The sequence below is a fragment of the Enoplosus armatus genome, chromosome 4, assembly GCF_043641665.1.
Source record: "Enoplosus armatus isolate fEnoArm2 chromosome 4, fEnoArm2.hap1, whole genome shotgun sequence".
Taxonomy (NCBI): domain Eukaryota; kingdom Metazoa; phylum Chordata; class Actinopteri; order Centrarchiformes; family Enoplosidae; genus Enoplosus; species Enoplosus armatus.
In genome coordinates, this window is record NC_092183.1 from 26,267,640 (window position 1) to 26,295,361 (window position 27,722).

Consider the following 27,722-nt stretch of genomic DNA (forward strand, 5'->3'; position numbering starts at 1 on the left):
GAGTCATCAGAACCCTTCTGAAGGTGGCAGGTCTCAGTGCAGTAGCTGAAGTCCGTGGTGTAGACGGAGAAGAGGAAGGGAGAGAGGACAGTCCCCTGCGGGGCCCCGGTGTTGCTGACCACCCTGTCTGACACACAGTGTTGTAAGCGCAGGGCCCACAGAGTCAAATCTGTTGAAAAACAGATTGAGTTCGTTGGCTCGGTCCACGCTGCCTTCAGCTCCTCTGTTGTTGGTCGGCCTGTAACCCGTGATGGTCCTCATTCCACTCCAGACCTCTCTGGTGTTGTTCTGCAGTTTCCACTCCAGCTTCCTCCTGTACTTCTCCTTGGCCTCCCTGATCTTTACCTTTGGTTCTCCCTGGATCGTTCTCCTCGTCTCTGTTGCCAGCTCTGAAGGCCCTCGTCTTTTCATTCAGGATGTCCTTGATGTCCTTTGTCACCCACGGCTTGTTGTTAGAATAACAATGGACAGTCCACACAGAAGTTGATGTAATCCGTGATGCACTCTGTGAGCCCATCAGTGTCCTCTCTGCCAGTCAGTCACCTCAAAACACCCCTGAAGTGTCTCATAAGCCTCCCCCCACCATCTCCTCACTGCCCTTATGGTTGACGTGTCGTGTAGGACAAGGCACAGGTTTTATCAATAACATTAACAACGGCTATATTCAGAATAGGTGAGCCAGTTTCAGGGAAGCCTAATGTAACTGAGCCCTCCTTAATATTATTAGTCATTAGTCATTATTAGTGTTTTTCCCGCTGTGACAAAATAGGGAAAGAGGAGCGGTTAATTACAGCGGGGTTGAACATGTTCCTGAATATTTCCAGTTCCCTTCCGTCCTTTTAGCCCTCCGAGAGCAACGTCTTTGACATTTTTATCACCGCGTAGCAGCTACTACCTAGAGGCTGTCGTTAACTGTGACAAATTCTTCGTCAGTTAATCATTCGTGCCTTGCAAACGTACAATGTCTACAGGAGATGCCTTGTTGACAGCAGATGGAGTCAGCTGCACACATATTTGCTCAGCCCCCCCCCCCCTCTGGAATATTCAAACTAAAGGAGAGAGAGCTCCCTGAAATATTATTCACCACTACCGGTATTTATTCACTGAACGAGGATCACATTGAATTGTTTTTTTTGTTTTATTTCTAACTTCACACTATTGCTAACATTGACAGTGAAATGGATTTGCACGCTCCATTCACGAAAGCACTATTTTGCACGAGTTTGCATCAGGTACATCCAGACAGAGTGCGTTTGGGCTCCGCAGCGGGCCTAACGAACAGATGATACCAGACTTTGTGACTCTACAAAAGAATTTCGGCGTGAATATTTTCATCATCTTATGACATCATCATAAGGAGCTCTAAAAGTAACAGCTGATTTCCATTGGTCACAGCAGTCTGGTCCCCCCCCCCTGCATCACCACTGACAGGTGTATGTGATTCCACATGTATTTATTGGGCTTGTCTTGAAGAGGGACCCTCTTTTTAAGAGTTTAATGTAGTTTTAAGAGTTTTATTATTTGAGCTTATGTTGTGCTCACATGGGGTGTATTTCCCTGACTTGTGTTAAATTCCATTAGCGCAAACGAAGAAAAAGTAAGTATTACTGGAAGTGTTATTCCAGCATAGGAGCAGTGGTTGCACTGAGCCCAAAAGAAACTTGGAGGCGACAGGGAAGGAAGGGGGACAGTAAGGGCCCAGGAGAGAAAACGTACACCCTGGGGTCCCCCTAGGCAGGTAGAGTCAGATAAGTAGTTTGAGTCACATATTTATAGAAGTAAAGGACACCTGACAAGTTCGGGGGGGGTGCAACAAACGGCACCAGCAGCACTGAGCTAAAATCTAATCTGTCAGCTCATTCGACTCACAATCCCCAATCAAGCTGAAAACACTTCGAAGCCTTCATCATACGGGCATATTTACACTTCTGCAGCTGGAGAAGCGGCACAGCAGCTCTTACGCGGGGGGGGGGGGGGGGGCTCTAGTGTACCGGCAGACTACAAAGCCGCGTTACAGCAGTGGCCGCTCTCCTCCGTGCGCGCAGCCAGTCGGACCGCTGCGAATGCCGGGTGAACTTCCAGCTGCAAGCAGCTGAAGCTCCGGCGTTTGTCGTTAAAGCTCCGGCGAGCTGCGTCGGCCAACTGGGGGAAGCAAGACTGGACATCTCGACACCGGCGAGCTGAGGAGCATCCGGACGCAGCGCGGAGGTAGGTCGCGTTTCATGCTTTCACGCGCATGTGGCGGTAAAATGCACAGGCTGCAGCCCCCCCACACCCCCCACAGTGACGCTGACTTTGGGGACCGGGCTTTGTCTCGGAGACGGTAAGTTCACTCCAGTAAAATAACGACTGGCTTGAACTTTTGCAACATTTGCTTTCCTTCTTTGTTGGACCTGCTGACAAACATTTATTTATTTATTTGTTTGTTTGTTTGTTTATTTATTTATTTGTTTGTTTGTTTGTTTGTTTTTATGATTTGTAGGAGTTAGAGTGGATGTCCCTCACGTTAAAACAAAGTGAACTAGTTAACTTAGGTTTGGGAGCGGGGCCACACCTCAACCACGCCTCTAATCTAAACCTGTCAAGCCTCCTTCTACCCGGCAAACCATCCGGCACCGTTAGCCTCAGATTTCTCGACCCACGCTCCCTTTCTCGGTCCGTCTCATCCCTACCCCGTCCCTCCCTCCCCCCCCATCCCTTCCCACATCCCTTCACCCTCTCTTCCATCCTGCCCTCATCCCTTCCCTTTCAACCCGATGCACGCTTCTCTCACGTCTCATTCTAGGTACCGTCTGGGGGTCTCTGTAATCAGCTCGGGTGGAAAACACACCGAGGCGGGACCCCCACACTGAGTCTCCCTCCGCCCCCGGTCTTCACTACGACCTCCCAGACCAGCCTAACAGATTGTTGTGGTGTGGTCCTTGCTGGTGAACAGAAAGATGTCCTAAAATACTACGCGTAGGTTTGAACTATCAGTTCAATATAAGTTTGGAAATGACCATTGTCTAATTTTTCTAACGTTACTTTATTAACCTCCTATTAACAAACAAAACAAAACAAGGGTTAGAAGAAAAGTAACGATGGTGGTGGTGGATGCATGTTATCAGGTGTGTGGGCTTGGTGGCTCAGCTTTGTAAAACCAGAAACCGGCTACGCCTGGCCGGGCATACTGCAAAATCAATCAATGTCACGCTTTCATAATGTATGCTACTATGAAATGCAGTATGTAGTTTATTGCATTTGAATTCCAGTCATACAGTCTTTGGATGCTGGGCAGACACACATATATATATATATATATATATATATATATATATATATATATGGTCTCTGTAAATAGTAGTTTAATGGCTGCATTTTGTACTAACTGTGAATTATAAAGGATCAATTATGAATGATAATGAGTGTTAAGTCTCTGTCTTGTTATAAGCCGTTATACACAAACTGTAGCAACTATTCAGGATATGTGGCAGAGATTCAGTTGCAGATTTGCAGTATGGTGGGGGAAATGGTAAGGTCTCCATTATAATGATGCTCAAAGAGAAGACACTATAAGGTTTGTGTCTATTGCATGACGATTTGATCATAAAATATACCTGCGTGGCTCATTTTTCTTTATTAAACGCGTTCCATCTAGACAGCCTTTCATGTAATAAGCCCACAAATGAAAGAAGTCAGGGAACGATCGCCACCATGGCCAAAAGAAACCACTTTCTAACGAAGGCACTAGTTGAGCATTTTAGGAGAGAATATTCAAATCGTCATTTTAAGCGTTTGAACAAACACGCTGCAGTTTCTCTGCTGAGGACAGCGTTTAAGTTGATATAGTACGTCAAGATCTGTGGCTGTGGCTCTCTGTCCGCCCATGAGCTGTCGAAGAACGCAGCTTTCGCATCAATTTACATTCAGATCTTTATTCAGAAGCTCTGAGGAAGGTGAACAGTTCAATCATTTTTTTGATCAATGCATGCTTCACTGCAAACTGCAGTGCAAATGCAAACCTGTTTCCAATTGGAAATTTACGCACACACACACACACAGACGTAGAACATATCTGAGTTTATATGTACATCATTATCTCTATTATAACTGCTGCCCGTCCTAATCCATCAGTCTCTGTCTCTCACGCTGTCTTCTTCTGACACTTTTTGACGGCTTTCTCTGCATCATTGCCTCGAACCTCTGGGCTCCCAGTGATCGCTGCTGCTGCTGTTCAGGCACCTGAATTTCTCCCAGGAGATCAATAAACGCTCCTTTCACTGGTGACTGTGCGCGAGGCCACGTAGACCCTGCTCTGTTTTTCTCCCACCGTTTTCATTGCAGTGTGCCCTTTAGCAGCCAGCTCCCCCTGCTGTCCATAAGGTGCCTCCGCGCACCAGCCGCTCCAAACCCTCCCCCCAGCCTTTGGGCCACGCCTCCTCATTTACATACAGCTTGAAAAGCCAAACGCCAAATGGGAAAAAATGAAATGTAAAATGCTTAATGGTAAAGTGCAAATGGGGGGAAAAACATTTAAGCTTTTCCATTTTCCATTTTGAGTTTCATATTTGATGATTCCCTTTTTCTTATTTCCATTTCATCTTTACAGTTTAAGCTTTCAGTTTGTGAAAGGCTCTGTGAAAGGCATTTAAAGGCTCTGTATGGAGTTTTCAGAAAGTCGTTTTTAAGTGAGCGCTAAGTGACCGGCAGTCAGCATCCTGCAGTCTGTAGGGGTGGGCGAGCCAAAAACGGTGAAGTGACATTCACCAGACTGACTTGCAGTCATATTTAGAATAACATTACTATCTGCAATGTACCTATATTTTATTTGGACCGTTGGCTCCGTGATACGAACCAGCTTTACAAACCGTTTGCAAGTTACTTCATCAGCTAACGTTCCATAACAAAACAACCAACACCGGATCCATCCGTCCGTATAGCTGAATTACAACGTTACCTTTGAGCTCAGGTCACAGTTAGCGAGTTGTCCACTCCTCCCTTGCGTTGCTCTTGGCTAGTAGAAAGCAATCGTTAGTTCTACACTAGGGTTGGGCGATATAAGTTTTTCCAGCCGGCGTTTGCCAGTATTCACGCAGGTGTGTTTGTACAGCAAGCCGGCGACCACTAGTTTCACGCTTTCTTAGCTTTTTCTCAGCTTAATAAAGAAACGCACAAAATGTCAAATGAAATACTCTTACACTTACTTTACTTATTAAACTAAACCTAGCTTATTGCCATGTTCTCATTCACTGATTCAGCTCATCATAAACAAATAAACCCTGAATCCACCGAGTTAGATGGGGAAAATAGTCTGGCTGTAACATTACACACTGTGTTCCCTCGCTGCCTCTCGGTCCCTGCTGCCCTCTCTGGGTTAGCTCGCTGAACAAGAGCAGCGGCTCTCAATCAGACAAATAAAATGACAAAAATTGGCCCAAAAAAACAACCCTATAACCTTAATACACATTTGCTTTGTACCGTTATTTATTGTTGACAACGTTATTATTCAGGTCCGCTAAATAAGGTGATGCCAGTCCATTTGAAACCTTTTAAAAAAACGAGCAGTAAATTCAATCCTGAAACGGACGGGAAGCCAGTGGACAGAGGCCATAACTGGTGTAATGTGGTCATGCGTTCTCTTTCCAGTTAAAAGACGAGCGGCTGCATTTTGCACTAACTGCAGACGACGAAGAGATCTACCCCCACGTACAAAGAATTACAATAGTCTAACCGAGAGGTAATGAAGGCAAGAATAACTCAAAAATCACACCAAGATTCTTATCAAAAGATCCGTTGTATGAAGCTAAAGGGGCAAAAGTACCATCAGGGTCATCCAGTGTGTCAGGTCGTCCACACATAACGACCTCAGTTTTATTTTCAGAGAGACTGAGGAAGTTTAACTTCATCCAAGTTTGTATATTTTTAGGCAGATAGATTTGTATGTCATCAGCAAAACAATGAAAAAGAATATCTGTGTTTCTTAAAAATGGACCCCAGGGGCAGCATATACAATAAAAAGAGGATGGGGCCCAACATGGCTAACAAGCTGGCTAACTTACAAGAGTGTGGAATAGAAGACGTGAATGGACCTTCACGTGGCTCGCTCTCTATGATTGATTTTGTGTGTAAGCGCGCATGTGATGTAGCATAGAGCGCACAGGCCCCTCCTCCAGGCTGCAGGGAGCTGGCCAATCAGGGACTCAACACAAAAAGGTCAAAACTGATGCAGCACAACCAGAGATCTCGTCTTAATTATCTCACGCATTGCATTACATTTACTTAGCAGACGCTTTTATCCAAAGCAATTTACAATAAGTGCATTCAACTATGTGGCTACAACCCGGAAATCGCAGGAATCATGCAAGTACATCAACTTCTTCAAATACGCTGCACTGCTTAAGGGCTGCATTTAAAAACAATAAGAGATGCAGTGCAGTCTGAACAGATGAGTTTTCAGTCGAAAGATGTTGAGTTTCTTCTGTCCTGTCAATGCGGAGCTGTATTCTGCCGTTTTAGCAAGAAAAGTAATTGGAAGAACCCCTGCAGGGAAAAGTTGGTCCAGTTTATATTACTGTTAAAAATAATCATTATGACAGATGTGTGTTAATGTTAATGAGGCTACGAGAAGGCGTCTTTTGTTTTCGAGTCCTGAGTACGTGAACACACACAGGCACCTAAGTATCCTAGGTTCAGCAGGTATGTTTCCTCTGAAAGTCACATGCAAGTATGAAATAAGGGGCCACAAAATAACATTCACATTGTGAAGATCGGACAATAAAGTAGAGTAATTACCAACACAGATGGCTGCCTCCCTGAGTTGGAAATCTTCTTTTGTATGTGATATCATTTACATTCAGATGGCTTTTTTTTTGCGTGACTATAGGGCTCACAGGTGTGCATCACAAAACGTGCGCATATCGCAGTAAAATTGTAGTTCCGTTATTATATATGAAAGGAGCAGCTCCGGGGTTCACCTCACCATCACTACAGTGTATCTGCTGTTCAGCCACACTCTTTCCTAACTTACCTGATGTCGTACACATATTTCTGCACGTATGCATTGATTATAAAATGTGTCTCGTTTGATTCGTGAAGCTGAGAGCGATTGAGACACATCATGCAGATTTTGAAGTCCTCAGCATCTTAACTCATATTGGCCGAGCAAGTTAAAGCCGAGGTTAAATGTTTATGGCTGTCTTAATACAATACTCACATTCCATATGTAGACTAAATGAGGCTTTGGTTTCTGGAACCTGCTCTGGAAGCGATCCAGTGTCTCTGAGTGAAACAGTTACCCAAAGTGGGTATCTTCCAAAGTTATTGGTTTTGGGATGAAATTCTGTGTCGAAGTACCATTTCTTCACAAAGCAGAATTAGCTGTTTCGCCAGATAACTTGAAAATGAAATAGAAAATGTATATAACCCATTTTTATGACAGTCACTATCATAAACATTGGTGTCATCAAAATCTAGCCAGTATAGCAAATATCCATTTACTTAATGATCAAGATAAAAATACGCCTCCAGGTAGTTGAGAAAATGGCAACAATTAATACGGTTAAACGCTAAGTTGTCTTTCCCTGATGCTGCTCGTTCTAATTTCATGACAGAGGCCTCTAAACATTTATGTATAATACAGTAGTAGATATTGTGTAAGCGACCTGGGGCCTCAATTATAAAACAGCGGGGGGGATCCATTCTAACAGTGGTCAATGCAAAGCACCTCATGATTGCATAGAAATGAACCTGCTGATCATGGCGTCTCTGGAAGTCGCCGGGTCCTGACTGACGCCGTCTTGCCGACACAAAGAGACGTCCGTGCAATTAAAGTCATCGCAGACCAACTGAAACAAATAAAGAGTGGCGACGTGTGAAATTTCAACAACGTTAAAATATCTTGTTAAAAAATGAACCCGTGCATTGCTGACGGTTTACAAGCGTCGCATTACATCCTCATGGTCCCGGTTGATAGCCTTCCTGTCAGGGAGGGGACTGTGGGTCAGGCTCCTCATGCTGGGGGTGGGGGAGGGAGGCCATTCCTCACGCCCTGCAGATCTGGCAGACTGTTTTTGCGTGGTATAAAAGTCTGCCACCTGCAGCATCGAAAGACCGCAAATTGGCATTTGAGGAGGCCGGTGGTACTGAGCGTGCATGAGCGTGGGCATAATTGCAGTGCATTTCCTCTGCGCTCTGCAGGTCTGGAAACGGGGTGAGGAGGCGGGCACTGAGGGGCCATTTGGTTTTCACTCCAACCTGAATTTTGATCGCACACCAAATTGTAATTATTCAATAGTCCAGACATCTTGACGCTACATAGGTGATCCTCCTGAACAGATGCAGTTCTCTCTCTCAGTGGCTCTGGTCTGATTCTGAAAAGGCTGTGTGACAGTGTGTTGTTTGCTGCATTCAGGGGTCGTCTGTCATGACCTTTTCAGCAGGAAGTCAGACGTACATTTTTTTTTTTGATTAGCAAAAATCATCAGAAATTCCACCTCGGCGTCCACATGACTGTAAATTTACATTAGGCAACACATACTGCCAGTTAATAGAATTTGTTCAATAAAAAAACAAACATATGGATATAGATGCAAAGTCAGATGTTCCAGTGCTTCATATTGTGATGTCAGCACACATGTCATGACTCTTGTCCAGTCCAGTTCCCTGATCAGACCTAGCTTTGTATGATCATTATTTTATCATTATACTGGCTTTGCAGCAACATGTTTCGTCACATGGAGCCAGTCCAACCACAGAGGAGCTGAGCGTTCAGTTCATTCTCAACAGTTGTTGGGGAAACGGAGTTGCGTATTCATTTCGAATAGAAAATAGTCACCGGATTGAAGAGGAGCTGCTTATTGGTCAGATTCTTTATCTATTCCCTTATTGAGTCTGAACACAGTGTAGACACCAGAGTAGAAAAAAAAAACCCTGCCTGCGTGGAACTAATGTTATTTTAACCTATCTAAGTAGTGGCACTTGTGCATGGAGTGTGAAGTACATGGCACTCCTGGGGTTTAAGCCCATGCTGTGTAGAGAGATGTTTCAGCACAGTGCTGGTGTTTCCTGTCTTACCTCTTCTTCTCATTGACAAGAGAAAAAAAAGGGCCACATTCTTTTATACAACAACAAAACTTCACTTTGACAGTCGAGTGCGAATGTCAAACTCAATTTCAAGATGACAAACTTGAATAAATTGACATGTTTTCCTGAACTTTGAGTCTTTTGAACGGCTTAACCACATAAAATAAAAGCGTTCGAACGTCGAAAATTCCTGAAATTTAAAAATCACGAATAACATTTAAACAGTCGGCGTACATCTACTGCCGCAGTAATGTCATGCTTGACTTTTCCCTCCTGAGTTTGACATTTCTAACTTCCCAAGGGAGAGCTGGAATTAGTCTGTCTCAGCTTCATGCCTTTAGGTGGACACCTGTGTGAGCTACTAATTTGAATTCCTCCTTGGCACCTGCAGAGTCGTGCAATGCAGTCTGTATTTTGATTAAAGCTTGTGACTCTTGATTGGAAACACATACCACTCGCTGTTAGCATTGATATCATAACTGCTATCGGCATGTACATTTGACCTTGACCTGATGGTTGCACTAGATGAAAAGTCAAGACAATCACAGCTATCACAGTTCATCCTGAGGGGGACACGAATGTATAAAATGTCATGGCAATCTGTCTTAAAGTTGTCGAGATATTACAGTGAATAAACAATGTTTGCATGTCAGTTTATGCAAAAGTTGGACTTACACAGAGTCTAGAATTGAGAGAGAATATGGCACCAACTCCTATTAATCTATTTTTTGTCATGTGCCAGTTTGTGTGTATGTCTGAAAGTCCAAGCGCTTGTTCTGCTTTAGTGTGACAAGTTTACAACAAAGTGTATCCAATCTAATCTGTTTCCACCAATATCTTACTGTAGTAGTATTTCAGGCATTAGCATGTTGATCAGCACTTATTAACTGCAGTAGTTACACGTCACAGTTTGCTGGTAGGTCCCACTGTGTAGGCCTCATGGAAAATGTAGATTTTTGTTGCTGACGCAGGCGATGTGCTTTCTGAAGAGGGTAGAGAAAGAGGGGCGATCGGTTCTCGGGCGGTGTAGGGTGGAGGTCAGGACATATGTCTGATTGGAGCCACTTATATCGTTCAACATCGCCAGCCTTCATGTAACCATGGCAGTTTACTGGCATTCAGTATGTATAGACTTTCATCCACTCAGATGTACTGAAAATACATAAGCTCGGCTTTTATCTCTTTGGTCAGCAGGCAGCTAATTATTTGTCCCCTGAAAAAAAGTACTTGAATGCCTATTAGCTACATTTGTCAGTACTACTGCTGCTGTAAGGGTCATACCGACATCAGAAATTAAATTAGTATTTTTCTGCTATAATTACTGATCTTGTAACATTGGAAATTGGATTTACAAAATGGAAATCAAGCAATATAATTCAAAGGTGTAATGTTTAGTAACTGGAATAATGTAAGCATTACAGGTAATAAAACGAAAGATGTGTACTGAATTCCTTGCATTTACAGTGACTGTGTAGTGCGGTCAAGGTAACGGTGTTAAATGTTGGTTGATTTTTGTCACGTAGGAAATGTGCAACAGAAAAGCTGAGGTTTTAAAGTCTTTGACAATGAGGAACTGTAAATCCTGCAGTTGTAAACAGATTATCAGGGATGAAACCAGTTTATTGGCCTTGGCCATCGGAAAACCTGTTCAATTCATGAAACAAAGCGGCTAGATTAGATACAGATTTCGGTCCCTGTCCTCGGGATTTCTTGCTGCTGAAGAACAAATCGCCGACAGACAGTGTGCCAGTTTTGCATGTTTGAATTTCCAGGGTCTCGAGAGCGTCTGCGGGCCATTGTTTTGCGCAGGAGTCGTCTCACTATGGGAAGTACGCTTTTCCCCGGGCACAGGCGCTCCATGTGCTAATACGCGTGTCTGGGTTTTGCTGGCGGCGTTTGCTCTCCACCTGGGCTGGCATTTCCTGACCGTTCCCAGACGTACACCATCGGGGCTGTCAACAGTCTAGCAGATCCTCCTGATACTGCACCACGTAATCCAGGAAAGTCAAAGTAAATGCACCATGTCATTGCGCTGCTGTCATCTGCACAAAGGGATGCGACCGACTGCTGTCTGCGTCCACAGCGGCAGAACATCAATCAGAACCACCAAAAGCAAGAAGTGTATGAATTATCATAACGTAGCAGCAAATTATATTTCACTCACCTTTAGTTGAATGAACACAATCTTCCCTGCCTCTCCTCTATCTTCCTCCTTTTCTTCTCACTCGTCACTCTTTTCTGTGCGGTTCATCCTGTGATGAGCAGTTTATTGTTGAGCAGCCTTGAGGGGACAAAAACAACAATTGTACTGCTTCTATTGCATTCATCCACGGTTATCTAAGGTATGGCAATTGTATGGAATCGTTGAATTTGAATAAAATACAGTTTTGTTTGCACTTTATCCCTCAGGCTTTTTACGCAAGATGAATGCATTTCCAACCTCCTGTAACAGTTGAACTGTGCTTTAACCAGCAGTCTTCTCCTCCTCTTTTGTTGTCACATTGTTACCCTTTCTTTAATGGTTCATCACAGCCAACAACTGATGACATGAGTACACAATACTAGTAGTACAACACAGGAGTCATGTAAAGTTGCAACTGCCTTCTGTTATCACTGCTGTTCCCTCAGCCTACACATGAAACCCACAGCTGAAAGGCAAAGGGCAAAGGTGCACAAAAGATGTTCTTTAATCCGAAATAAAGAGAGCAATGTTCATGTATTGCAGTGCAGAGCTAGTTAGACTAGAGTTTTACAAAGTTTAGATCCAACATAACTGTGTTTGGCTGCTTAGCTTTAGTAAGCAAGTCACATTTACATGTATGCTTTATTTGTCACATTTTATCATGTTGTATTTATATTTGTGTTCATGTTTTTAAACCGTTGTTTTAACATTACAAGAGGGAAAAGATTGTAGGATGAGATCTTGAATGTGGAGCTTGACAGGCTAGTTCCAGTTGCTAAGCTATGATTGGACAGTCACTATATGGAGAAGGAGATCAGCGAACAGTCAGCTGGTAACCAATGCACATTTTCCAAATTTGACACCCTTGCTGAGTGAAGTGTTAATTGCAAAAATTGATTTCCCCTGCAGTGTTGGTTCCTCCAAGGGATTCTGGACAACATGGGCGAAGAATGGATAGAGCTGGAGGGATCCGCCACCACAGTAGCTGTTACAAACACCAGTCTAGATGGGACCGCAAACGTCACCAACGTGACCTTTTTACCCTACTATCAGCACTCTCTGTATGTGGCTGCCAGCTACATCCTGGCCTACTTCTTCATCTTCCTGCTGTGTATGGTCGGGAACATCCTGGTGTGTCTGATTGTACTGGAAAACCGTCGCATGCGCACAGTCACCAACCTCTTCATCCTCAACCTGGCTATCAGTGACCTACTGGTGGGCATCTTCTGCATCCCCACGACACTGGTGGACAACCTCATCACCGGTAAATACCATGTCATAAGTCCTCACCTCTGCCATAAATACTGTAGTATAGTAACAATAGTCAAGTCTTAATGTACGGTATATGCGTGTATGACCTATGTGTACCCTGCCTCTCGCCCAATGTCAGCTGGCTCAAGCCCCCCGGCGACCCTGCAAAGGATAAGCGGTTACAGAAAATGGATGGATGGATTCGATATGTAAAAATACGATATGATACGATTCGAAGAAAATATATATATATATAAAATATATATATATAGTGTCAGGGGGTGCACCGCAGCTGCACCATGGTGTGTGAAGGCTACATCGTAAACCCCCCAACCATAAATCTATCTTAAAGGATAAGTCTGGTGATATTTCACATTTTTCTTATTGTCAGCAAATCCCATGAAAAGATTAAATGGCACAATGAAAGGATCTTCCTTAAAAGTATTGGCTTATTCCTCTGTGCCTTTGTTTCCAACAAGTGTTCCAAAACATATCAATGAGCCACACTGATGAACTGAGTGGGTTCTTCACGGGCACCGTAGTCCATGCTGAGTCAATGCAAAATACACCTAAATACACACTAGTGCATCAAATCCACTGCTGAAAATAGTCCCCTACAAATGCAAGTTTACTCCAGTTTGAGTAATGTTTGCTAAAAACTACAGCGCCCAGCATTTCTTTTTTTTTTTTATATATTTGTGACCTATTTTTAAATAGGTCGGAACCATTTGGAACCAATGGGCTTGGGCGTGAGAGCAACAGACAGGCTTTTGTGTCTGCACACTGCAATCAGAGCCTGAAGTTGGCAACTTCCTCCAAAAATAGGAAAAAGAAAACAACACCGACGCTTTCGATTCATTGAAGCAAATCATTTATATGAAAATACCGTCTCCCTATCTCCTCCTAAAATAACACCTAAAACACAGCTGTCCAGGTGTTGATGGACACACACCAGCATCATTCACATTCTCATACACATTCAACCTGTGCTTGTTTTTTCTCTACTCAGCATTGAGGCATGACAAGGCTCGCCACCTAGTTATTTAAGGGGTCAAAAAAAAACAAACAAAAAAAACTTGACAAACACTTAGGCCACTGACACCATACATCTCTTGTATTGACACCCATAGGTAACAGGAACATATGGCATTGAGGACCAGGTGGAGGTTATTTATGATGGGAACATGAGTCAGGGATTCTGATGTGTACAATTTAATTGTAACTCTTCTCTCCATCTGTCCTCTAGTCAAAGTAGTATAGATTAGATGGATCTCGCAGTCTAAGCCTATTGAACGAAGGATTGACTGGAGTCCAGATAAATCTGTAGTGTTTGCTCTATATTTTCTGTGTTCTCACACATGTAGGCAGTTCATGTATGAGCCTGTCGTCGGTGTATGGAATGCCACTTATCATTTCACGGCATTGCTACAGGTCTTGGTAATCATCTAGTTCAGTTCCCCCAGCAAAGAGGATCCAGAACCAGTTTTGAGCCATAGGAGGACACATCAGGCAGAACTGATATATAAAATAAGCAGACTGCAGCAGGGCCATTATTAAAGTGGGGAAAGAAAATTGAAAGAAAATAAACGACACATGCAATACAATATTGTTTCAATCATCTTAATTATGCCTATTAATGAAATGTGCAGGTATAGGAGATGCATGGGTGTTGTCTGAAAAGAACCAGGTCTTACTGCATCACTGCAGACTTTTAATTTCAGACAATTTTCAGCTGTTAGAAAATAGTGTACCTTTTTACTGTCTCGTATGCTGATTATTGCCAATTTTAATTACATTATATTCAAGAAAAACGACTGAAGCCGAATATCTCCCAAGTGCAGACTGGCTGCTCACGAAAGCATTCAAATCAGAGGATGTGATGTGTGTTGAAGTCATTGCAAGGCATCTTTTAACGAGTAACAGAAAACCTGTTCTACTGTCAATTAAAAAAGCAACGTGATTACTTATCATGGCCTCGCTGCAAGCTGTTTATCTCAAGTGTATTTTCGATCAGTTCAGCTGAACTGTTGGTGACAGTTCCGGACATGCCATGTGGCCTCCTAAGGTTGTATTTTTCTCTGTGGAGGTAATGATATGATTGAGCTTGGTGATTGCTTACACCTGTGGTAGGGCGTAAAACGCTCCATTAGCATTAGAAACTATTAGTGTCATTTCATCCACTGACGAATGGTGCAGAGGCTAAATGTCACAATGGGCGCTATTCCCAGTATGCTCTTGAATAGAAAAAAAAAAAAAGAATGTAAATAAAGTGATGAATTGCATATATGTGCGTTTGTAGGCTTGATTTAAAAACATAAGTAGAAAAACAAATAAAATATAAAAAGCTGCATTAGTTAGACGTTGGAAGAGTTCCAGATTGTTGTCAGATGGACGAGCACCTACAAATGAAGAGGTCAGTTACTTTAGATGTGGAATGATGAGTTCCTTTTACCATTGCGAACATTTCACTCTGTGTTCGTTGGCCCGATACAGTCAGATGCAGTTACCAGACCCTACGTGTTCACTTTCAAAGAGTTTTGTTAGCCTGGGGATGTAGGCGGTTGAAAGTCTCACTGGCCGACTATATCTAGCATGTAAATACACGTAAATTGTCAGTGATATAACTTAGTGAGTTAATTGTTGTACTTGATCCCATTTTAGGGTCAACCATAGACCTTTGCATGCCCCCCACACCCCCAACCCCGCCCAGCAACTGATTTTCCAATAAATGTGAGAGACTGGCAGCAATGAGGATCCTAAGAACTGCTGAGCACTGCTGCAGGAAAGTGAAAAACTTAACAGCAGGTGTACAGAACCACTGAATCACATAATACCAGTGGCTCTGATGGGAAAACCTAAATGGTTTGACCTGATAAGAACTATTGTCGTAATAAGGCCGACTTCCAGCAGAGCTGTAAATACCTCGGCAACCCCCGCTGAGCTGCTACTGGCAGCCCTGATGCCAGGAACCAGGGGTAAGTCTGCTTATATCAGCCTCTAGTTGCCTTCACAGGCTGTTCCCCGCCGAGTCTTTTTAACTTTAACATGTGACGTAGCCTGTAGCTAACTGACATCCGTCTCAATAAATGAGTGACATGTGGTGACACCCTGTCGCCATATTGATATTGAGAGGGAGAAAAGTAAAAGTAAAGCAGTATTTTTATAAATCATTTCTCTCAAGTGAGACCCAGTTAGTGTTAAAAGGCCTGGATGACAGTTGAGTTACTGAATGTATTTTACATGAAAGGCTGTGAATTGATGTGATTTCCAGTGAAAATTGTATGCTGTTGACCGAAGGCTACACCTATAATTGGCCTCTGGAGATGTGCTGCTATTTCAGCACCACAGAGTGCGCCACAACAGACATGCATTCAGTAAGTGCCTCTCACCCCATTATCACCTGTGTGCATGTACAAATCATGGCGATGTCTGGTGCTTCTTTCTTTTCTTGTTCTTCTCTGTTATAAGGGACGAGAAAGAAGTCCACTCTTAATGACATCTTGGACTACATGAAGGAATCAGAAGGAACTTACCAGGGTTCCTTCCACAAACAGAACACAAAGAACAGAACAACATTCCCAACATGAAACTGCAATTTCTGAAGAAATTTGCTGGCTTTATAAAGTAGCAGCTGAATGAGTGTGGAGAGCTGGAAACATTGGAAAGGTTCTAAATACAATGAATAGGATTTAAAAGTTGAATAAACTCATTGCATGAAAGATGTGGAACATTTGAAGGTTTGAATGGAGTTTCTATCTAAAACAATGAGTTGAGTATTTTGAATAGTTTTAATAAGATTCAAAAGTTGAATGATTCCCAGAATGTATGTAGGAAGAGTTGGAGAGGTGGGGAAGGAATGAATGATGCAAAATGTAGTGTAAGCTGCTAGCTAAACTACGTGGCTGGCTTAAGTTTGCATGAAGAAGTAGCTGAAGGAGACGGAGAAGCTTTATTGCTAGTTATCTGTTGATAGTATGTATTGTTAACATTCAATTAGGTGAATACATTTTATATGAGATGATGTCACAATGTCACTTTATTTGCATATGATGTATGATTATATGCACAAATACAAGTGTAGTTTAACTTCAGCCAATCATTGGTGAAACACATAACACACACATTCACAAGTAGACTCTGGATAACAGAAGCTTTTCGCTTGTAATCTTGATGAGGAATGAAAAGTACTGTATCGACACATGCTGAAACTATTAGGACTACAGTGCTCTGATGAATGATGAGGATGTCGAGGAGGCTTTTTTTAGATGAGTTGCTTGCCTCAAGTGAACCCCTCCCTCATGCTTTCTGCTGCCGCCATCCCTTCAACTTAAACAGGTCAGATCCATATATGTTCTTCCACAGATTCCTCAAGCCCACATCTATTTGATATTCACAAGGTACGCAGCAGGTTAGGAGCATATGCGTCATGTTCCTAAGGCACGGTCATCTTCTGCAGAGTGCTGAGTTACTATAGCAACACAACAACAAAGCACATCGCTCTGCTACTGTTCTTCTTGTGCAATGATTCTCAAACAAATGACCAGCAGCAGCAAATTGCCTGTTGAAAGCTCAACAGAAACCATTCTGTCTTTGACTGTCAAATGAGATTTGATATCTGGACAAAGGAACTTGTAGAGTTTAGTTGCTTTAGTGCCTCAAATCACTGCCCCTTTGCCCCTGAAGGTAAAAATAAATACATCGCTGCGAGTGAGAACGTCATCGCCTTCACCGTCGACAATCTTGCCCCAGGCTTAGCCGCGGGAGGCTGCGCCAAATATCTCATCATTGCAGGCACCCTCCCTCTCGTACAGTCCCCGGTTATCCACCGCGGCGCACCCTCCTCTTTGGTTCAGCCATCCCCATGTCCACAAACGGAGCCCGGCATCCGAGACTGGACCGTCGCTCGCCTCCTGAGAGAGAAAGGCATTCCCTTCCACCGCAACGACAATAAAGCAAGGTTGTTTCATCTCTACTTGGCCTCCATCAACACTCCGGCAACAGCAACCACCGGGCCTACATCAACACTCCGGCAATAGCAACCACCGGGCCTCCATCAACTCTCCGGCAACAGCAACCACCGGGCCTCCAGCGCTTCTGGCAACAGCAACTAGTCGGCCTCCAGCGCTTCCGGCTTCCTCACCAGGGCCAACCACCGCCAGCGTCGTCACGTGTGACGTCACGGGACATCCGCTGCCTCCACTGCCGTCATCATCAGCCCACCTGGTGGGGGACAGGTCGTATTTCCCCCTGTGCCTGCTCCCTCTGTGTCCGATCTGTCCCAGTGATCTCAGCCTTCTTTTCATCCCTGTGTTTGCAGGCTTCACAAAACTCCTGTGCATCCCACCATCCCTTCCTCTACCCTCCCTTCAGCCGCTTACAGCACTACGGCTTCTGCTCCTTCCTCTTCTTTCACAGCCCACACTGCAGCACGAGAGTCCCATCCAGCAACTCAAAGGGCCGCATCACATGCTAATCAAGTTGGCGATTCTCAGCCTCCTCTTTCATTTCCAACTGGTCTATCCTTTCCCCCCTCCCTCCCCATCCCCACCCCTTCCCTTCCCCTACACCCAAATGTATTTTCTCCCTGTGTCAATAACTACACTCTAGCCACAGCAGCACCACCGAGTCAGCCAGCTTCATCAGCCTTCTCTCTCTCTCTATATATATCTATATATATATATCTATATATATAGACATACATATACATCGCTGCTGTATATATTTTTAACTTTATTTTTCACTTAAATATTGTAAATGTGTATATATATTTTTTTCTATTTGTTATTTTTATATTTTGTACATACTTTTATTTCTAAATTTATGCTGCTTTCTAATCTTGAATGGGAGCACCAGTACTGTAAAATTTCCCCCGGGGATCAATTAAGTATTTCGGCTTTGTTTCAATTTTCAACCTTGGTCAGTTTCACAGGAAACACATATTCGAGGGGATTTCATGCATAAGAATGTCCAACATTACTCTTTCAAATGTCAGTCAGTCACTAATATTGAGTATGACCCCCCCTGACACGGATCAATGCGTTAAGACGTAGCGGCATGCTGTCCACGAGCTTGTTGATGCCGTCAATGGGCAGGGCGTCCCACTCTTCGGTCAGACCCCGGGCTAATTCCTGTAGACTCTGAGGAATATCGTCCCCGGCCTAAGGCATCCCAGGCATGCTCGATAGGGTTCATATCAAGGGTTCACTGCAGCTGCCCCATGTGCTGTTGCGTTGTCGTCTTGCAGCCTAAAGTTGTTCCCGTAGACCCTTCTTGCGTGTGGGAGGCAATGGTTCTCCAGGATGTCCCGGTACACGACGGCGTTGACGTTTCCATCCAGCACCACCAATGGCGTTTTTCCTCCATCATGAATACCGGCCCGTACCATCACTGGAGCCTCCACCTCCTTGAGTGGTTTCCTGGATGCAGTCATCGCGGAGGTTCTCACCATGTAATCGGCATATAGTCAAAACACTATTCAAGCCATTCCCTCCGCATTGGCGCAGCGTCCACAGCTGCCCGACTGGGCATCTCGGATCAAACCATCCAGGTTCTCGGCCGCTGGGCATCTCAGGCATATCGCTCCTACATACACAACAATGTTAATGAAGCTCATACTCGACTCGGCTCAACTTAATCTGACTCTTTTTGGGGGTCTGTAATCAGCTCGGGTGGAAACACACCGAGACGGAACCCCCACACTGAGTCTCCCCCGTCTGCCCCAGTCTTCACTACGACCTCCCAGACCAGCCTAACATTCATTCATCGGTCTATGACATCCAATACCAGAATGTTCATTAAACCTGTAAATGACATATTGTTGTGGTGTGGTCCTTGCTAGTGAAAATTGAGTTAAGAGGTAAGTCAGCCCTCTTCCCTCTGCTCCCCTCTTTCTTTGGACATGTGTAGTTTACAGGTCTGTGTCATTTTGAAATGGTTCCCATTAACCAGTTAATTGGCTCAGAGAGTGCGTTTAGTTATGTGCTGGGGTTAGGGTTAGGGTTTATAAGGCCTTGTGGTCATTTTCTAGAATTGATTTAAGTATTAATGGCCATAATGACCATTAGCTATCTTAGAGATGACAGCTGATGACAGCAGCAACAATAGAATAACAATATTAGTACTATTACTAATAATCCTATTAGCTGTTACAAAGTAAGCTAAGCTAAGCTCAGAGGTCCAATTACTACCTTTCCCAAGCTTTCAAATGCATCTCACGGTCTTATTCTGCTAATGGTGCATACATACATCAACATAAGAGGCTGCAGGTTCATGGTGCTGTCCATTCGTGCCTGTTAACACGGCAGTTTCTGGACATTTTGGTTTGATGATAACATTTTATGACAATTATAATAATTTGATTGTACTTTTTTTTTTAATTTAAAATGTAACTTTATTCAGCTTTACTCAACTTCTTTTCTCTGTCATCAACATGATCTGTCAATTACTACCTTTTTAATTCACACGAGTCCCTCTTATGTTTTAATTATGTTCATGAAATGATATGGAACATAACCTGGTTTATTAATATCTGTATGATTCTAACATTATTAGGTTACTGATCATTTTTGCAGGAATGTCGCCACGTTAAACAGTCTGTCATTTCTTTACTGGGGACTTTCAGTGTGGCACTTTTACTCATGGCTGACCAGTCCAGGTTTTATGAGCCAATATTCATTTTGATTATATTCTTTCCTTCATTAAAAAGATGAAACCATGCACACTTTAGCCCTGCCTTAAAATTAGTAAAGCAATCTAGATGTTTTACAGCTGTTACACAGCTCTGTATTAAGAGTAATAGTAATGTAGTATGTTTGTAGTAATCTCTAATATCCACACAGAGGATGTCAGTATGAATTTGTTGTGGCAGGAAGGTCTGGACAGGATATAGACACTATTTTCATATATGTTGTGGCTCTACGGCTGACAACGGTGTAATTAATTAATTCTTCCCTCCTCTTTGGGGGTTATGTGGTGGTGCCCTAGGCAACCGCCTAGCTCGCCTCTTCCTACAAACAGCCCTGTTAATTTGTGTCTTGTGACTTTCTCCATGATGACAACAACATTGCTCGCTCATCTGCCGAATAAGTTTCATCATGCACAGCTGCGATTGCCACAGCTGTTAAAAAAAGGTGCGAGAGGAGAAGAGTAACGCGACAAATCATTGCTCTTGCAGCCTCTATTACATCTCACTCAGTCACACTGCTCCTTTTATAATGCAGGTCTGAATCAAACCATGAAACCCTGCCTGTGTGGAACTAATGTTATAAGAACATATTTACCCCTCGGTAACAGACGTGAGAAGCAGTGGCACTGAGTGTCAAATACATGGCACTCCTGGAATTTAAGCCCATGTGGTGTAGAGAGATGTTTCAGCACCGTGCTGGTGTTTTCACGCCGCCATGACTCCTTCGTGGTGTTTCCAGCAGTGCAGACGCATGAGTTTGACATTGTTTTGCAATGCGCAACCCTCAGAAAGACACGCCAGCATCACTAAAAATAATTGATAAACTCGGATACATATGATTCCGATGGATCGGACAATTTGGAACCGCTTCTCAACTGGAGCTGGTTCTCGATTCCCATCCCTAGTTGGAGGGCTACCTTTTCATTAGAACTGGGATCACACACTGGGATTTATTATTTATGAATATGTGTGATATATTCAATCAAAAACAGATGTTGAATTGTTTCAAGTTGTCGTATGAGTGCTATATGGTGGACCTTAGCATTATGGATTATGCTTATAGCATTATGGTTTTACTAATTAATTAATCAACTGAACAAATAACAACCAGGAGAGAAAAAAAGCAAATGGAAGCCAGTCAACATCGCTTGGCTAACAACTCATATCCAATATTGGACAATGTAGGGCATAAAGTCAAACTAGTTCACAGTAACTCATTGAAATGACTTAAAGCACTTGTAACACACTTTTATATTAACAATGGGTTGCTGGTAGTGACGAACCTACAGAGAATTATCACCTGACGCAGATGCAGTTCCCCTCAGCTCTACAGAGCTTTATAGCGTCTTCAGCTCATTGTTTCGGTTTTACAGCTGCAACTCTACTGCTTTGGCTCGCACACACGTGTGCAAATTGCAGTGAGGTGTGCAAAATGAATGTAACTATGTGTTATACGTTGAAAAGTTAAAGACACGTTTTGCATTCTGCCAGAAGTTACAGAGAATGTAACTATAAAGTCCAATCAGACCTGAGCAAACTCCCAGTCCACTGATGTCCATACTGCGACAAAGCGGGGGTGAGTCATACACCATCGCTAATCGCCGTCCCACCAAACCATATCAGTGGTTAAGCTGTTTTTCTAATAATCTTTGTAAGATAGTAAGATATAATTGCTACAGACCGATAATTCACAGCGAACGTCAATGCAGCTCTAAGTGCATTACCATCATCATTTCAGGAGTCTGCTAATTGACTGCATGGAAATAAATGGTAATCAATGTTTGTCTGGAGGACACTTACAAACACATTACAGCTGTAATGTTAAACACACACCCTTTGTAGCAAATATGACAAAACAAATGCAAAGTCACTCTCATGTTCCTGAAAGGTATTTTCAAAAAGACACCATTGTCACCAGAGTGACATAGTAACACTGAGTATTGCTACGTAGCGTCTCACGCCACGCCGCCGAGGATATCTTTGTTTTACTACCACTTATTAGGTCATTTCTATAAACAGATATCTGCATTTGTAGTCAGTTTGTAGTCCAAGTAGTACTGACCAATCACGTTTGAGCCTCCAAGGATTCACTGTCTCTACACAATGTCGGCGGGGTACTTATTGTAGCAGTAAAGAGCAAAGCAACTCAGGGGAGTGGAGTGTCCCTATTTACAGTATGAGGGGGGAGCTACAGCTGACTTGAAGCACAGAACTGATCTTATCGTATTGTTAATACCTTTATAATAGTTATCACTTTTATTATTTTATTATCCACCATCTCTACTGTTAACTGCAGGATTTGAAGAATATCATAAAAAAAATAATTTTTATGGCAATATTTTTTTTGATTATTTTTTACTTTGAAGCTGTCTCCTAAATGAATCATCACAGTGTTACTGCAGCTTTACTGAAGCTCAGGAATGTGTGCTGCTATTGTCATTGTTCCTGCAGAAATGAAATACTGTAATATATCCTCATTTTGAACTGTGGTTTTTCAGTTATCACCTTGAGGCAGTCAGCACCTCCTCGGGCTTCCTCTGCATGACAGGGCAGAGTGGAACTAGGAAAATACTGTATTTCTTTAAAAGAAATGCAATTTTCCGCCACCTTTAGGTCAATGTAAAATTTGCTACGATCCCAGCATGCTCTCTTCAGGCAATTTGCCGTTCCTGGGAGAAAATGAATTAGAGGGTATTCTCAATCTGTCGGGTATTTGAAGCCCCCATTTTGGCTGTGGCAGGGTTGATGAAACAATGACCATGTGGAAAGAAAGGAAGCAAGGTGTGAAGTCCTATGTCCTAACTGCCACATCTCACTTTGTGTCTCCTCTGAAGCTCAATAATAAGTGTCTTTACAGAGGGTAAAAAAAGTGTAGACTAAACCTAGATTAATTAGTGTCACTTAAAAACTTTAATCTAAATATCACCAAATATTACCTTCCTCTTCATACAACCCAGGTTTAATATCTGTGCACTGCCTGAAACTTCCTCCTGCCACACTATCATCACTCTGTAACTCAACTGTCAACTACTGTTAAGGTTTCTAAAACTCCTCAAAGAGTGACAAATATGTCACTGCGTTACCGCTGAGGTCCAGCCACAAGCTTGAGTGCTACTCTGTTTTTCCAACAGGTTGGCCCTTTTCCGACACCGTGTGCAAGATGAGCGGCTTTGTGCAGGGAGTGTCTGTTTCCGCATCAGTCTTTACCCTGGTGGCCATTGCCGTCGAAAGGTCAGTGTGTGTTGCGGTTCGATACCTAATCTCAGTTATAATTGGTGCTAAGACTTTGATTTGTAAAGATAAAAGGAATATGCAACTAACAGGAAGTTAATCGATGACGAGCTTGATTTTGATTCGCGTCTGATCCCTCATTAATGAAGTAACAAGACTAAACATCAGCAGCCACGCTAGCGTATGTAGGCACAGCAGTGCTTTGAGCTAAGTGCTAATATCACTAATATATGCTAATGCTAATGTTTATTGACCCATGGATGTATTATAAGAACTGGATACCAGACTTAAAACTGCTCACTTAGCACATAAGCCAAAAGTGCCACATTGGCATGATTTCACACGAATGAAAGTAGCTTTTCTTGACTCTGGGAAAGTTATAAAACCTCCATGGATTAAAAGTTCATAAAAGAAAGAGTAATAACTGACCTTGTTTGAAGTCGGAGGTGTCCTGTCAACAGCTTTACAGATGTCTCTTATAATGGTGGTCTATGGGGAACATGATTTTTGGGCTGCAGGGGATTCTTTCATTGCAGTACTGAGTAGCCACTGGGGCAAATTGGCAGCAAGGCTGAGTGGCGGCGTCATATCCAGCTCACTTAATACATCCATGTGCTTACCATTCACCATTTTAATTTAGCATTTTAGCATGCAACATTTTAGCTACGTTTGCTAATTAGCACTAAACACAAGGTACAGCTGAAGCTGATGGGAATGTCATTAGTTTTGCAGGCATTTGGTTATAATATATTATAAACCAAAGTATTGGACAAATTAAGATTTTGACCTGATAATGGCACTAGATGAAAGGTTAGGTGATCCCCAAAGTTATTACAATTTATCCTGAGGGCAACATAGATACCTGTACCAAATAGCAATCCATCCAACAGTTGTTGAGACATTTCACTCAAAACCACAAATGTCAACTTCATGGTGGCCCTAAAGTCAAAGTCAAGGGATCACCAAAGTCAGTAGGATTCATCCTCAGGGGACCATGAATGTCCGTACAAAATTTCATGTCAATGCACTTGATATGCAAGTAGTTGATAAGACATTTCAGTCCCTCCCTACAGCCACACCGCTAACATGCCAAACATCTGGGGATTACAGCTTCTTACATACTAAGTATTTGCTTGCTTTACTTTTAATTGTTGGATTTTTTTTGACTACTAACATGAGGCTGCTAACTTGAGATGGGAATTGTCATGGTTTGAAAGACTAAATTATTAATGTCAAAAATATTGGATGATTAATAAGTAATGAGAATTAAGTATCCTTAGTTAAAGCTCTGGTTATAATGTAAATATTCTTCTTTTGTTTATGGTTGGTGTTTATGTCTCTCCATATAGCTAATTAGTGGCAATTCTCTACCTTACTTACAGGTTTCGCTGTATAGTGTACCCTCTACAACCCAAGCCGACTGTGCTTGTTACCAAGGCAGCCATCGTGTTAATCTGGGTGCTAGCAGTGGTGATCATGTGTCCTGCTGCTGTGGCACTGACTGTGGAGAAAGTTCCCCTCCACTATATGGTGTACAATGATGACTTCAACCACACATTCCCCCTGTACACCTGCTACGAAAACTTTGCCAACCCTCAGATGAGAAAGGTCTACACGGCGGTTCTGTTTGCACACATCTACCTGGTGCCCCTCACCGTCATTACACTGATGTACGGGAGCATCGGAGTCAAACTGTGTTCCTCTGTGGTCGCACACAGAGAGCCACAGTTGGCCACTTCCACAGTCCAGGTCGGGGGTAGAAGGGGTGGTCAGCCGGTTATATCCCAGAAAAAGATTAAGGTGATAAAGATGCTCATCTTGGTGGCGTTGCTTTTCATGCTGTCCTGGTTGCCACTCTGGACCCTCATGATGATGACGGACTACGCAGGCTTGGACAGGGACCAGCTGGACCTTCTGACCAGCTACATCTTCCCCTTTGCCCACTGGCTGGCTTTCTCCAACTCCAGCGTCAACCCCATCATCTACGGCTACTACAATGAGAACTTTAAGAGGGGCTTCCAGGCGGTGTGCAAGTCCAGGCCCTTCTGTTGCCTTGTGCAGTGCCAGCTGTGGAGGAGGATGGCCAGGTGGGGCAGGAAAGAAAGGTCTGTGCAAGCACCTTGTGGAGGTACTGACTTCAGAGATGCCACTGGCAATCACAACCACCTTCACCTGGGGCTGAGAAATCGAGTCCACAACGACAACAAGTTGACTGACACAGCAGAGGTGAATAGGAGTGTGCGGGTGGTGTGTGACGTGGTCCACTCAGAGAGAAGTCTTTCGGATCGAGGGTTAGAAATGGCAGCTGTACATAAGAAAGGCAGTAATGGTGAAGAGTCAGAGAGGGTTAGTCCACTGGCTTCAGTGTATCAGGCGTGGGATAACTGAGGGTCCACAATGTTACCCAGAAACGAACCAAACAAAGCCATAGAACATTGCATTAAAGTCCCATGGAGGAGACAATTATCAATTATCTGATGTCACAAGTGTACCGTGGTTACTATTTCAAATGATGGTTACACATTGCAACCCTAATTCTAGGCAGTGCCTCATCTAAAACGTAAACACTTAAAATTGTTGATGCTCAGGCTCAGCCAACCGGGGGCCGCACAGACGACACCACCGGAGGCGGCACCATGTACCTTAGGGTTATTGTACTTTTGGACAATAGTCCCTTACTGCAGATCAGCACAACATTGTACTCACCCCTACCACTGTAGAGACAGCAGACATGTGTGCTGCATTAGGCTTCACATTAGAGTCTAAAGAGGGCAAGGAAACACAACAGAGAACAGTGACCAGGAGCCATTTTAAAGACAAAGCCTCTGAAGTACCACAATAACAGAAACCTTCACATAAAGAGAGATTATACTGAAAAGGGACCTAGTTCAAGCTCCTTGCACGTTATCCATGTCATTATTTTGTATTTTATGCTTAATTAAAACTATTGATAAGAGTCATTTCTGACAGACTGATGTAGTTCAGGCAGGATCAAAGCAATGCACCACCCATCACATTTCACTGCACTTCAGTGGTGGGCTATTACAGGCCACTGACTTGTGCTTCGCCGCTGCTGCACCACAGCACCCACAATAATAGGACATTTCATTTCTAATTTCAACTGCCATGCCTCCGTTCGTACAACTACATTACAACTATCTTCCCTAGATTAGTCTTGCACAGGGAGGTTGGTAACTTCATGGACCTGTAAAGCAAAAACAGGTCTACCAGTTGATGCCCTATAGCAAAGTCATATGATGGATATTGTAATATAAGACATCCAGCAGTCACTAAAAACTGTGCCTTCAAACTGTAATAAAAATCTACCTCCACACCACTGCAAATGTACAAAAGTCAGTGCAAGTTCTCCGTATTATATATATACACTATCAAATAATCTACACAAAAGCTATCGGTCAACTACCTCAGTTTCCATCAGTGTACTCAATAAATACCCTCCACCTGAAGTATTTGGCTTATCAAAATAATATACATGACACCTTTAAAACGTTCAAGTGGTGCAAAATACAAAGTAAAAGCTACACTTTTTTTAACAACCGACCAATGCCAGTGATGGCCACACCTGAAGGAGGAGTGAAGAGCCGGCTGTCATAGAGGGCCGAGACGCGATGTTCAAATAAGGGGATGGTGGCCCGCATTTTCAGACAGTCTCTCCTGGAAGACATTCATAGTGTTGAGCACAGAAAGTCGTGTAAAGCAGGGCTGCAGTCGAACAGTCTTTTTTTCTTTTGCTTAGGAAGGTTCCTAACTGAGTGAAATGACGATGATGAGAGCTGGACGGATTCTCTAAATGCTAAGGAACGGTGCTTCAGTGCTTCCTTTCTTATCTCCCTTAGCATAGGGTGCACTGGACCATCCTTTCGGCATCCCGCAGACCCACGTCAATAACATCTGCCGTCGCATAGTTACGTATCCTAGTAGAAGTGCAGTCAGACTCTCTTCTCTTATTGAGGCGGCGGGGGGCGCACGTTTTTGTCCGATGAACAAACAAGCAATACATTACAAGTGAGGCTGTTTTATATGGTGACACTGTGAATGTAATGATGGAATAAAAGGCTACACTATCTACACCGAACCAGTCACTATCAGAAGATCTGCACAATGAATGTACTGCAGTAAATTACTCAGAAATATGGTGAGAAGCCTTACGTCAAACCCTCAGTGCTTGATAAAATGGTGATATACAGACTTCCGCACAGAGGTACCTGGCTACCTCTCTATTCTCTGATACAGGCCCCCAGCCCAGCAGTGTGGTCTCCCAGACCCCCATGAGCTACCCACCAACCTCTATGC

General features: G+C 43.3%; 1 protein-coding gene across 1 annotated transcript; it reads left to right on the forward strand.

The window, feature by feature from the left end:
* The first annotated feature begins 12,166 nt into the window (after window positions 1–12,166).
* On the forward strand, window positions 12,167–25,796 carry npffr1l2 (neuropeptide FF receptor 1 like 2). The gene is made up of 3 exons (XM_070904204.1): window positions 12,167–12,506; window positions 23,309–23,408; window positions 24,791–25,796. Exons 1-3 carry the CDS (start codon window positions 12,182–12,184, stop codon window positions 25,794–25,796), a joined length of 1,431 nt encoding a protein of 476 aa, XP_070760305.1. The 5' UTR covers window positions 12,167–12,181.
* The last annotated feature ends 1,926 nt before the right edge of the window (window positions 25,797–27,722 follow it).